The sequence below is a fragment of the Salvia splendens genome, chromosome 2 (assembly GCF_004379255.2).
Source record: "Salvia splendens isolate huo1 chromosome 2, SspV2, whole genome shotgun sequence".
NCBI lineage: Eukaryota > Viridiplantae > Streptophyta > Magnoliopsida > Lamiales > Lamiaceae > Salvia > Salvia splendens.
In genome coordinates this window covers 18,118,678-18,130,345 of record NC_056033.1, presented here as the reverse complement: position 1 = coordinate 18,130,345, position 11,668 = coordinate 18,118,678, and the positions used below count along the sequence as shown (strand labels likewise).

Here is an 11,668-nt window from a genome sequence, read left to right as displayed (position 1 = left end):
GTCATTTATGGATGACACAAATTTTAATGCATAATTGATAAAATAAGAAAGAAAGAGGAAAAATAATTGAAATAATGTAGTGGATGGTCGAACCCATAAATAATAAAGTAAAAGAGAAGGATAAAAAGTTTCCATAAATGAATATGCATTATTTCTATGGGACGGACGAAAAAAGAAATTGGACTTATTTCAATGGGACGGAATGAGTATAAGAAAGCAAGTAAACTACTCAAGCTAAACTAAACTACGAATGGAAGTAAATAGATCGAAATATTCTAAATACAAAAGTAAATAAGCTCGTCAAGGTAGCCCTTGTGGATAACTTGAGCAAGGGAACTTTTGTTAGTCGATCAAATTATTCTTGACTTAGTAAACTCGTGCTTGGTCGAGCAAATGTCAGCTACTTGAACAAGGTACAACGAATGACGAATCTATGAAAGTATGTAAATGGACGAGTTAAACTCAATCTATGAAAGGTGATAAAAAAACATTCAAAATATATTAAAAAAAAAATCCAAGAAGTAAATTTATGCCGATCCATGCTTGTGAGTGTTTGTGAATTATTAGGCAACAACTGAAAAGTAAAAAAAGCTAACTAACAGAAAAATACGAGGCATATTATTGAAAATCAAATAAATTAAAATGATTGTGCCGTTCTTTTGCATATTCTAACATTTCTGCAACAAAATAACCATGAGAAAGCAGAATGTACCATGTTGACATAGCATAAGTCGTCTCTTTTTGTGTTTTTAAATACAAAAAGTGAATCTAGTCTAACCTCCATTAATATCTAATCGAGTCAATCATAATTATATAAATAGGTGACTGGACAAGAGACAACCCTAGTTCTCCTACAATGGATTTTCAAATCTCTCTTACACACAAACACTTGTGTTTTGTTTCATCTCTAGATCAAGCCCTACACACAACTAGTTTTGTCCACACAAACATTATATTTGAGTTCCGCAGTCCATCTTCAATTATTTGGAGAATCATAAACATTAAACATTCATAACCATAGAATTCATAATTTAAGATATAATTTGATACGCATGGATTAAATGTATTCTTAGTATGCTATATGTGATTTTATAAACTAATAAATTAATTGTACAATCACCAAAATAGATTCTTTCTGTGGATTTATTTATTTTGCGAATCTTCCACTGCAAATCTCAACAAACGAGGTATAATAACCTCAGTCCATCATAATTATATTGCTATTATTTTATCAAATTATTGATATTATGTTATTTCTTCATGAATTAGTTAATTGCTTATGCTATTGACGGAGAATTTTTAATGGGTTGGTGATTTGTGATTTTTTTTTGTTTGTATTGGATGTGAAATTTAATTATTTAGGATTTCTGCAATTTTTATGTTGTATTTATTTACTCTATATTATTGTGTTGGTGAATTGTGATGGTTTTATTCAATGTAAAATTTAGCTTTTTATGATTTGTCTTATGATATTTTATGTTTTAGAGTGAACTTCGAAAATAGTCCCTGGATTATGGGTTTATCTCGCCTATAGTCCCTGGACTTAAAAATATCTCAAACAACTCTGGACTAAGCCTTTATCTCAAAATTGATCCTTTTAGCATTTTTTGTTATAAAAATTCCCTTTTGAGGGTTTTTTTAGAATTTGGGCATTTTTGTCTTTTTAATATATTTACTTTTCAGTCAGGTCATTATTATTTGGTGTAGGTGGTGTCATAGATGTGTCCCTTTGTATTTCTCTCTCTCTATCTCTCTTTTAATTATGTAGTAATCCACTATAGGCGGATGCTTTCAATCGCCCCGCCCCATTTTTTTGTCCACAGCCCCACTTTTTTATCCATAGCCCCAATTTTTTCCTCCACTGCCTCACTATAGGCGGACACTTCCAATAGCCCCAAAATTTTATAACCAATTTTTATTTTACTTTTTTCGTTGAAGTTTTTAAATTAGCTGAATTGAAATATTTACAAAACGAGGTAATTGAGACCGAATATTCGTTGTATTGTCAAAGGTAAAATTATACAACGAACGTAAAAAAAAATTACAAATAAAAACGCCACCACCGTCTAATCGGTGGAGTCGTCCGATTCCTCTTCCTCATCTCCGTCGCCTTCTCCATCGCCTTCAACGTCTCCCTCGTTGCCGCCGGCATCCACTGCCCCAGGACCCTCATCAGCCAAGCGCAGACGGCGCTGGATCCGACGTATGAGGTCGGAGTATATATTCTTGATGTACGGGTCGACAATGTTGTGTCTTGTCCGCTTCGTCGCCGGACTCTGCTCTTGGGCACAGATGGCCTTGAATTTTGGGCAGTCCTGGAGAACTAGAAACTCCTCCCACATTGTGAACTTCGAATTGTCGAGCGTGCGGTATTGCTCCATCGAAAGTTCTTTCACGTCAGCCTCGCTGCGGCCACTCTCCGCATGGAGCAGGTTGTTCTGGTATATGCCCGCGAACCGCCGGGTCGCCGGCAGAATCCTAGACCACTTCTTGCGGAGCTGTTCCCCGTCACGCGGGTGGGAGTCGCGAGGTTTGAACTCGTTGTACGCCTGCATGACGCGCTTCCAAAAGCTAAACTCGGTCTGATCGGTGCCCAATATGGAGTCTGATGTGGCGGCATCCCACGCCCTCGCCACAGCAACGGACTCCGCTTTGGTGTAGTGGATGGGCTTTTTTTTTTCCGACTTGAACTGAGCCGCTTTGCGAACCGCCACCGGAGCTGACGCCGCTGCCCGATCCGCCGGCTCCGCTGACATTGCCCGATCCTCCACCGCCACCGCCACCGCGTTGGGACCCTCCGACTCTCGTCGTAACGGGCGTATCCGGTACGCCGGAACTGAGCAGATCCATCATCGTATCCAATGCGTCTTGATCTGCATCGGTGAAAGGAGATTGACTGGATTGGAAAGGGGTCTCCGGACGGGGATGGTTAAGCGAGTCGAGGTTGGGTCTGTAATCTCCAAACGCTGAGCGGCTCAGATTCCTCGGCAAAGGTTGGGTGGGAGAAGACCTCCAAGGCTGAGATGGTGGCGGAGTTGGACTCGAGGCCAATGCCGGGGGAGGTTGATTCCAACTCCATGGCTGAGACGGAAAGCCGCCATATCCCGACGCGACGCCACCATATCCCGACGGTACGCCGCCATATCCCGACGGCTGGGAAGGATTGCCACCATATCCCGATTCGTGCGAGCCGGGGGATTCGTCGTCTCCACCGTGCATTTTTTTTAGAGTGAAAGTGTAGATAGTGATGTGTGAAAATGAAGTGTGTGAAAGTGTGTAAAAATGGATGGTGGAGGAGGAGTATTTATATATGTAATTTTCGAAAAAATTAAAAAAAAAATTAATCAAAGGGGGCGGACGTGCATAGCCCGTCGCCCCACTATAGACCGCCCCACCCATTGCCCCATTTCGCCCCGCGGCCCCACCATCGCCCCGCGATCGCCCCGTAAGAGGCGATGCCTCTACCGCCCCACCCTCGCCCCATTTTTCTTGTCCGCCACGGGGCGGACGTTTGCTGCACTATAGACCGCCCCACAATAGCCCCAAATTTTCGTCCGCCCCATTCTCTCCTATAGTGGATGCTCTAAGCACCTTCTCTCTTCTATCTCTTCCCTTGTCAAATAATTTTATACATGTATCTATACTGTGGAAAAGGAGGGAGGTATATATATTTTTAGCTGCATCATGGAGAGAGAGAATTAGGAGCGAGATAATTTTATATTGAGAATTTGGACGACTCTCTAACAACAAATGTGAAATGAGAAATGTAAAATGTTTTTATAGGACAACTTCATTAATATAAGAATCTTTATTTTAACCAACTTCTTTATTTCAGCAAATAAATATTGTAAATACATTAATAAGTTATATACAACTAATTCAATACAAAAATCAAAATGTTACATTACGTAGCTAAAAGTAGGTAAAATTAATTCTTTATAATAAATCAAAACTAAGTAATCAATTTGAAATTTTATGTCAACTAAACAAAAATCTAAACGTAACACTGCATATTTTTCTTTTCTTTGACAATACGTGTACTCTTTGAAAATTAATTGCATTAGTATTTAACATTACTAATATTCCAATTTCCAACTAAGGAGTGAAAACCGAGAAATGTTTTTTTTAACACCTTCGAGGTGGAGGGTTCGCGGATCCCTCATCCCTATATATCATCAACTCAGTTAATTACAAACATGAGCCATGCCTAAAAGTGACATACTCAACATCAAAAGAAGAGAGTAGCTTGGGGTCACCATCCCAACAATGGATGGGACACCATTCTACTTTCTTCCTGTTTCAAAATAAATGTGATATCGACAACTTAACCTACTCTTCCTCCATATGACTTGGAGCATCAAAACCTCGTTTATCGATGATAACTTTGCTCTCGGAGGCAGAAACTTGGCATGCCAAGTTGGTCCATCCTGGCTAATGCCTTCGCCCTTGCAGGGGCGGAACCTTGGTTAAACATACTACCCTTCCTTTCCAAGCTTCCATGACGAGCCAGAAACTCTGCCACCCTATTCCCTTGTGAGCGGATATGTGTGATCCTTACCTCCACCTGTTTTATTCTGTTGCGGATGGCCGTTACCAGGTGTCTCAGGGCAGCTGCACCGAATCTTTTGGCATTCAACAAAGTGACGACCTCCTTATTATCCATCTCGATCCAAATGCGTATGTCGTGCTCTCTTGCTGCATCAACGCCAATCACTAGCGCTTGGAGCTCTGCATCGAGTGTCGAGGTGGCTGTGATTCTAGCCATGGTCCCTTGGATAATATTACCTTCTTTGTCTCGGATCACGCCTCCTGCACCAGCTTCGGTGTCCCTCCAAAATCCAGCTGTGTTTAGCTTGATCCAGTTTGCGTCTGGCGGCATCCATCGCACTTGTATGATTTGCTTACGGGGGCTCACCCTCTAAGAAGAAGTGTTAAAGGCTTCAATGTTATCGCATCCTTTCCACTGCTCTTTATTGAGTTTCCCAGCTGTGATGAGTTGTAGAAGGTGCACTTTGACTCGATTGAACACACTTCCCGTATTAAAGTTCGTGTTCTGGTGAATGGCGTTGTTTCTTTCCGATTAGAGGAACCACAATATAAGGCATGGAATGATTGCACTAACATGCGGTTTATCTGCTTGACAGAGCCGTCTGTACCAGAAGCTGATCCGAACCTCTAGATTTGAGATTGCAAAGTTCCATTTAGGGAGATTAGGAAACCATGCCGCGGCTTCCACCCAGACCTCGCATGCTACCTCTCCGCGCAAAAAAAGTTGTTCTCTTATTTCAATATCCGGGGTCCGGCAGCACCTGCATTTAAATGCAAGGTTGATCTTCCTCCACTGGAGCTTAGCATCAACCGGGATGCGATTGGCTAGTAGTCTCCATATGAATATTGAGATAGAAGGCAGTATATGTTCACTCCAAGTCAGCTTGAGTACCGTTGATGGCGGTTGACGACTTCTACTTAATTCCCATGCCGTGCTAGTAGTAAATTCTCCATGCGATGTATTAGCCCATCTAAGCGTGTCCTTGCCTCCTGCCTCAATAGGTACCTTCACAATCTCCCCTAGGGCTTCACTGAGAACACCAAGAGGTTCCAGAATTTCTGTGAGAAGGGGGATGTTCCATACCCCGTTTAGCCAAAATTCTTTCACCTTGTGGTTAGGGAGGTTCACTCCCGGGTTGCACATCTCACTGAGCAATTTGTCCCCCCACCAGATATCTTCCCAGAAGTGTATTTCCCCGTCTCCCAAGGTCCAGTGTAATAGCTTATGAATCTTGTTCCCCGCTCGAGCCATTCTTTTCCATGTGGTGCTCTGTCTTCCCGAGCAGGGGGCTTTCGATGGGGCCGTCTTGCGGCAGTATTTTTGCATCATGAACCTTGCACAGAGTGAATTTTGTTCTCGAAATCTAACCCATAGTTTCATTCCAAATGCCTCCACCATATCCTCAAACTTCCAGATCCCCAGTCCACCCTCTTCGAAGGGTGTGCACGTTTGCTTCCAACTAATCCAGTGCGTAGCTTTTTTGTCTTGCGTTGATCCCCAGAAGAATCTAGCGATCAAGCTTTCCATCTGTTTCATTGCCTCCTTAGTGGGTTCTATAACCTGTAAAACATGAAGAGGGATTGCACCAAGCGTGCTCTTGATCAGAGTGAGCCGTCCTCCAAAGGAGAGAAATTTGTTCGACCATGAGTGAATTCGAGCTAAAATTTTTTCTCTTAAGAAGAGGAACATATCCGATTTCTTCATGTCTTTGAAGATTGGGACTCCAAGATAGGTGAAAGGGAAGGCTCCTTGCAGGAATCCGCCAGTACCTTCAATTTGCGGAGCCCAATCTGCATGCTTCTCGTCGATGAAGAACTGGCTTTTGTCCATGTTTATCTTTTGGCTTGAAACCGCTGCGTAGTGGCTGAGGCACTCCACAAACTCCAGAAGAGATTCTTGTTTTTCTTGTGTGAACACAATCACGTCATCCGCGTAGGCCAGATGTGGCACTTCAAGGTTGTGCAGCGTCGTGGCAAATTTCATCTCCTTTCTCCCGATGATCAAATTATCCAAGCGTCTCTATAAGTAATTAGCTGCAAGGATGAAGAGGGTCGGGGAGAGTGTTAGGTTTAGTATACTGAAAAGCATGTTTCGAGCGAGTTCGCACGAACAGAATCGAGTTCGCACGAATAGAATCTTGCTTGTGTACGGAAAAACTCTACAATCCACTTTTGACCCGATTTAGTATCATTCGAGCAGTTTGCACGAATAGAATCAATGTATTATTACATTGTGTTTGCTTGTGCGTTTATAAGATGTTTTATAAACATTTAAATGCATAAGAAGTAAACAAAGCCTAAGTCTTTTGCTTAGTAGACTGGTCGTGGGCTGCGCTCACTTTAAGGTACTACAGTCGGTTCTAAGCAATGCTTTGCAAAAGAAAAAAAGAATTTCACAACCTAGATAGGCTTTGGCTACCTATCGTGAAAGGTTGCAATGTCAGTCCGATTATTTCTAAGCCTTATTGAAATAAGATGACGTTGGTGTGGTATAGCACTGAATGGATCTAACAGCAAGACGTGTCTTTATGCTATATACTGAAAGACTAGGTCTTGATAAATATCTATTTCTTAATCAATGTACGTTAGCATTGAGCATACGATATTGAGTATCTACTACTTTGACTTACCAAATGTGCGGGTTTTTCGTCACCCAACGATCCGGGTATATTGGGTAGTGGTGATCATTATCTAGCGGTGCTAGGATTGCTATTATGTTGAATCGTGCGTGAGGTGAGTCTCGTTTGATAATGTCCTCAAGAGGAATTTGAACAAGGTTTTATTATTCGGAAACTGGTCAGTTGGAGTTTTATTACTCTATGAATAATAAATAAATGTTTCTTGCTAAGTCTACTCTTGGAATTAATAAGATGTTAATTAATTAAGTCCATAGCAGACTTTAATTAATTAATGGACATTTATATCTTAAGCGCGGGAAATAAATAATAAACAAAATGGAAACCCAGAATACTTATAATTTCGGATTTGGAAAAGGAGTTCAATATTACCTCTGTAGTGGCTGCTCGTAATATTCCAATATAAGCTTGTATTAAATTGTGGGTTCAATTTAATCAGTAAAAAGCTAATTGGGGGAACCCATATCCAAAACCTTCCATAGATCCCTGACTGGGCCCAATATGAACTATTATAAATAGGAGAATAAAGGAGACAGAAAAAAATAAGAATTTTAAGAGTGAAAAATTTCGTCCCCCTCTATTTTGAGAGGAGCTCGAAAATTCTCTCTCCTCCTCCGGGAGAAAGTTCTGTCTTCTTTATTTGAGTCCTAGTGTTTTGAAAAGATCAGCCCACCCTGATGTCGGAATACAGTTCGGGACACCAGTCAGAAGATCTGTGGTCTAGTATTGAAGATCATCGTGGAGAAGGCGCGAGCAATCGACGATTCTTTGGAGAATCAAATCGGTAACTCTAAACCGTAGAATTCATGATTTAGGATTTATATTCTTTAAGCATGAATTATTTGTGTTCTAGCATGCAATTCTATGTTAACATGTGAATAGATTAATCTCATAATCTGTCAAATAGATCATACGTCTGATTTATTTATTTTGTAGAAGTCTTCCACTGTGCAAGAGGCTCCAAACCCCAATAATTGGTATCAGAGCCAATTTTTAGCTCTGATTATGTGGATTAATTTTATGTTACGTGAATTGTTTGAATGCATGAGTTTCTTCGTTCGTGATAAATTGTGTGGTACACTTTTGACGGAGAATCAATTCGAATTGATTGTGTTAATGTTGTAATATTATTATCAATGTTTAACATTAGTAATCATTACGTTGACTTGATGTTTTAATTGTCCCTAAATCAAATTAATACTTCGAATCAATTCGTTCGTCTCCCATGGCCAACTAATTGGCCAAGCCTGGGAGCGGTGCGACAGAAAACGGCTGGCAGCTGCGAAGACGACGTCGCGATAGCGACGGCATCACGCAGCGCAGCGCCGGTGGCTGCAGAGACGACGGCGTCACAGTAGCGACGATGACGCAGCAGCGGTAATCAGGCGGCAACTGCAGTGACGCTGCAGCAGCAAGGCGGCAGTTCGATCGACGGCAGGCTGGGCAGTTTGCGCGACGCGGCACAGCAGGTGCAGTCACGACAGCCCGAACGCTGCAGCGAGAGCAGCGACACAGCTGCACGATTGCAGCGGCGATCTGCAAGCACGATGGCAGTGGAGTTCGGGGCAGCAGCGGCTGGAGCCACGCCGATGCAGTAGCGTCGGAGACGTCAGGCTCGACAAGCTCACGAGACGAGTGGGAGCCCTTCACGAGCAGTTTCCCGGACTCGAGTTCGACGACACAAGATTGGGGTTTACCCTATGCGCGACGCTCGTTCCGTTACTTCGCTTTCCAAATTTTGATTAGGTTTCCAAATCCTTGGATTCAATTTTGAAAATAATTCAAGATAAATATGAAATTAGATTTGAATATATCTTTTGTGGATTTTATATATTATATAAGATTTGATTTAATATCAAATCATGGATTAATTAGATTCTTTCCTTATTTAATGGATTTATATGGATTTTATTCCTAGATTAATCCTAGTTATATTTGGAAAATAATAATCTAATTTTTATCTATATCTTATGGATTTAATTCCTAGATGAATCCTAGTTGGATTTAGATAATGATAATATTATTTTATTCTTATCCTATGAATTTATATGAATTTATTTATTGATAAATAGTAGATGGATTTGGATAGTGATAATATAATATTTTATTCTTATCTTATAGATTTATATGGATTTGTTCCTAGATAAATCTTAGATAGATTTGAATAATTATAATATAATATTATCTAATTCTATGAATTTATATGGATTTACTCCAAGAATAAATCCTAGATGGATTAGGATTAATATTTATATTAATTTATTTTATCCTATGGATTTGAATAGATTAATTCTATTAAGACAAATCTTAGATAGATTAAAATAAACATTAATCCAAGTTATCCTTATCTTTTGGATTTACATCCCAGATAGATTAGGATAAAGATGATATATAAGAAAATCCTTATTTAATTGGATTTAGATAAACTTATTTATCCAAGAAATCCTAAGTAATGTTTGATATATTCTAGATGTCTATTCTAAAAAGAAATAAGATTTGTATAAATCTTGGTTGATTGGATTTTATTTATCGTATGGATTATGATGGAATCGTTTCTATATAGTAATATCCTACAACGATTTAAATAATGATAATCCTATATCAACGTTATCTTGAATTGAAGGATTTGATTTTATCGGAATAAAATCTAGAATAATCCTAAATGGATTTAGATAGTTAACGCCATCTTGATAAATCCTAAATGAATTTGGATAATTATTATCCAAGATAAATCTTAAATAATTTCCGTTAATTATCCAGCGTGTTTAAATGACATGCACTAAATGGAATTATCTGTTTATTTGGTGTTTATCTATTTTAAGTGGATTATCTGCCTTATCTGCTTATGTGATAATTATGCAAAAACCATATAAAATATCTAAGCGATAATTACAACAAGTGCGTTGTATATGGTCTCCATCAATTGGTCTGCAATTTATGAAGCTTTTTTCTAATATTATCGCCACCTGCTCTGTGGGGACAATAATCCTAAGAAATAGCGAGTTCATGAGGGTGGACTTCTCAAAAATAAATAGTATGAATTAGAATGTGGCTTCAAATATTATCGCCACCTGCACTGTGGGGACAATAATCCTAAGAAACTGCGAGATTCAGAAGTTCACACAAAATTTTTGAGATAGCTTGATCTTTTTAACAGCACATGAGCATTGTTATGGGAGTGTGTTGTAGAAATGAGACTCTGTAATGCTAAATTCGGTGGTCTTGCTTAGGCAACATTAGGCGGCCATGCCACACTTGTGGTCTCTGGACTATTCGTCGATGATTGTGACCAGTAAAAATGTAAGATTTTAATGCGTATTGACCTCCTCTGGAGGATACAAAATTTTAATTTTACAGTTGCAAGATACATAATTGTTTTGTGGTTATTTGCGATTATGTATTGAGCATAAGTATGTGATAATAAGTTTATTTGCCAAATCTTCATTATGTCATTCAGTATCTTGTCTGCGATCCTTAAAGAAATAAACTCGAATACCAAAATTATGTAGACTGGAAACGTAATTGGATAAGATTCTCATCGCTAAAACTTGGAGTTTATACTCACTGATTCATGTCCTCCATTTCCTCGACATAATTCCACGAAAATTGTTCGAGAATGCATCTTGCATGTACTTGACAAGTTCTTTGAGGAATAAGGTCAAGCTATTTTCTTTTAAGTAGCATGACAAGTCTTGATTAGTGACGATGTAGGATGGATGTCGATAGAATTTGTCAAGATGATTCGATTGGAATATCCTAGAGGGACAGAATATTTTGAGGAATCTTTTGATCACTCAAATAGTTTTCTGACTCAAGTCATTGCCTAAAGTAATAAGAAATTACTAAAAGAAGGTTTAACTGAAAAGTAGAAAACATTCAGAACATTAGTCGTTATATTACTTTTAAAGGAAAGTAACATGATAGATGATGAATTCATCGAGGCTGTAGTTTTCCTAACTCCTAGTTCATTTGAACAAAAGACTAGATATGGAAATGGGAGAGCCTGATTAGTCATCAAAGTTTGTTTAAAGTGAGTAAAGATGCTTTGTAAGTTGGATTGACCTCTTTTAAAGAAGGACAATGACTTACATGATAATGCAACTTCTAAGTAAGAGATCTTGATCTAGTTAGGCATTTGTTGCAGTGGGAGCTATTAATGCTCAATTATTGTTTTATGGTTGATGTTTAAGGCATCATAGTATTGAAACAATATAAGTGCAACAAGATTGAGTATGAAACAACACATCAACTTCTTAAGAAATGAACGATAAAGTATTTATGGCTCTTAGTTTTAAAGCCAAGAAAATACTTAGCTATTGTTCAAACTGATCTAGACTATCAAGATTTTAACAATTTGTTTGTTAAATAGATTGAAAGTTGAGAATGTCTGTTTAATGCACTATGGGTTAGAATTCTGTGATTTAGAATACTTATACAAGTGCGACATAGAAAGACTAGCAAGTCTTAATGGTTTACACCATAAG

At 39.1% G+C, this 11,668-nt stretch overlaps 1 protein-coding gene across 1 annotated transcript; it reads right to left on the bottom strand.

The window, feature by feature from the left end:
- Positions 1–4,369: 4,369 nt before the first annotated feature.
- On the bottom strand, positions 4,370–4,879 carry LOC121775255. Its single transcript, XM_042172307.1, has one exon. It carries the CDS (start codon positions 4,877–4,879, stop codon positions 4,370–4,372), a length of 510 nt encoding a protein of 169 aa, XP_042028241.1.
- Positions 4,880–11,668: the final 6,789 nt, after the last annotated feature.

What these genes read in the sequence shown, in the direction of transcription:
- LOC121775255 (XM_042172307.1), bottom strand. Translation starts at nt 4,879, where the DNA reads ATGCCGCCAGACGCAAACTGGATCAAGCTAAACACAGCTGGATTTTGG.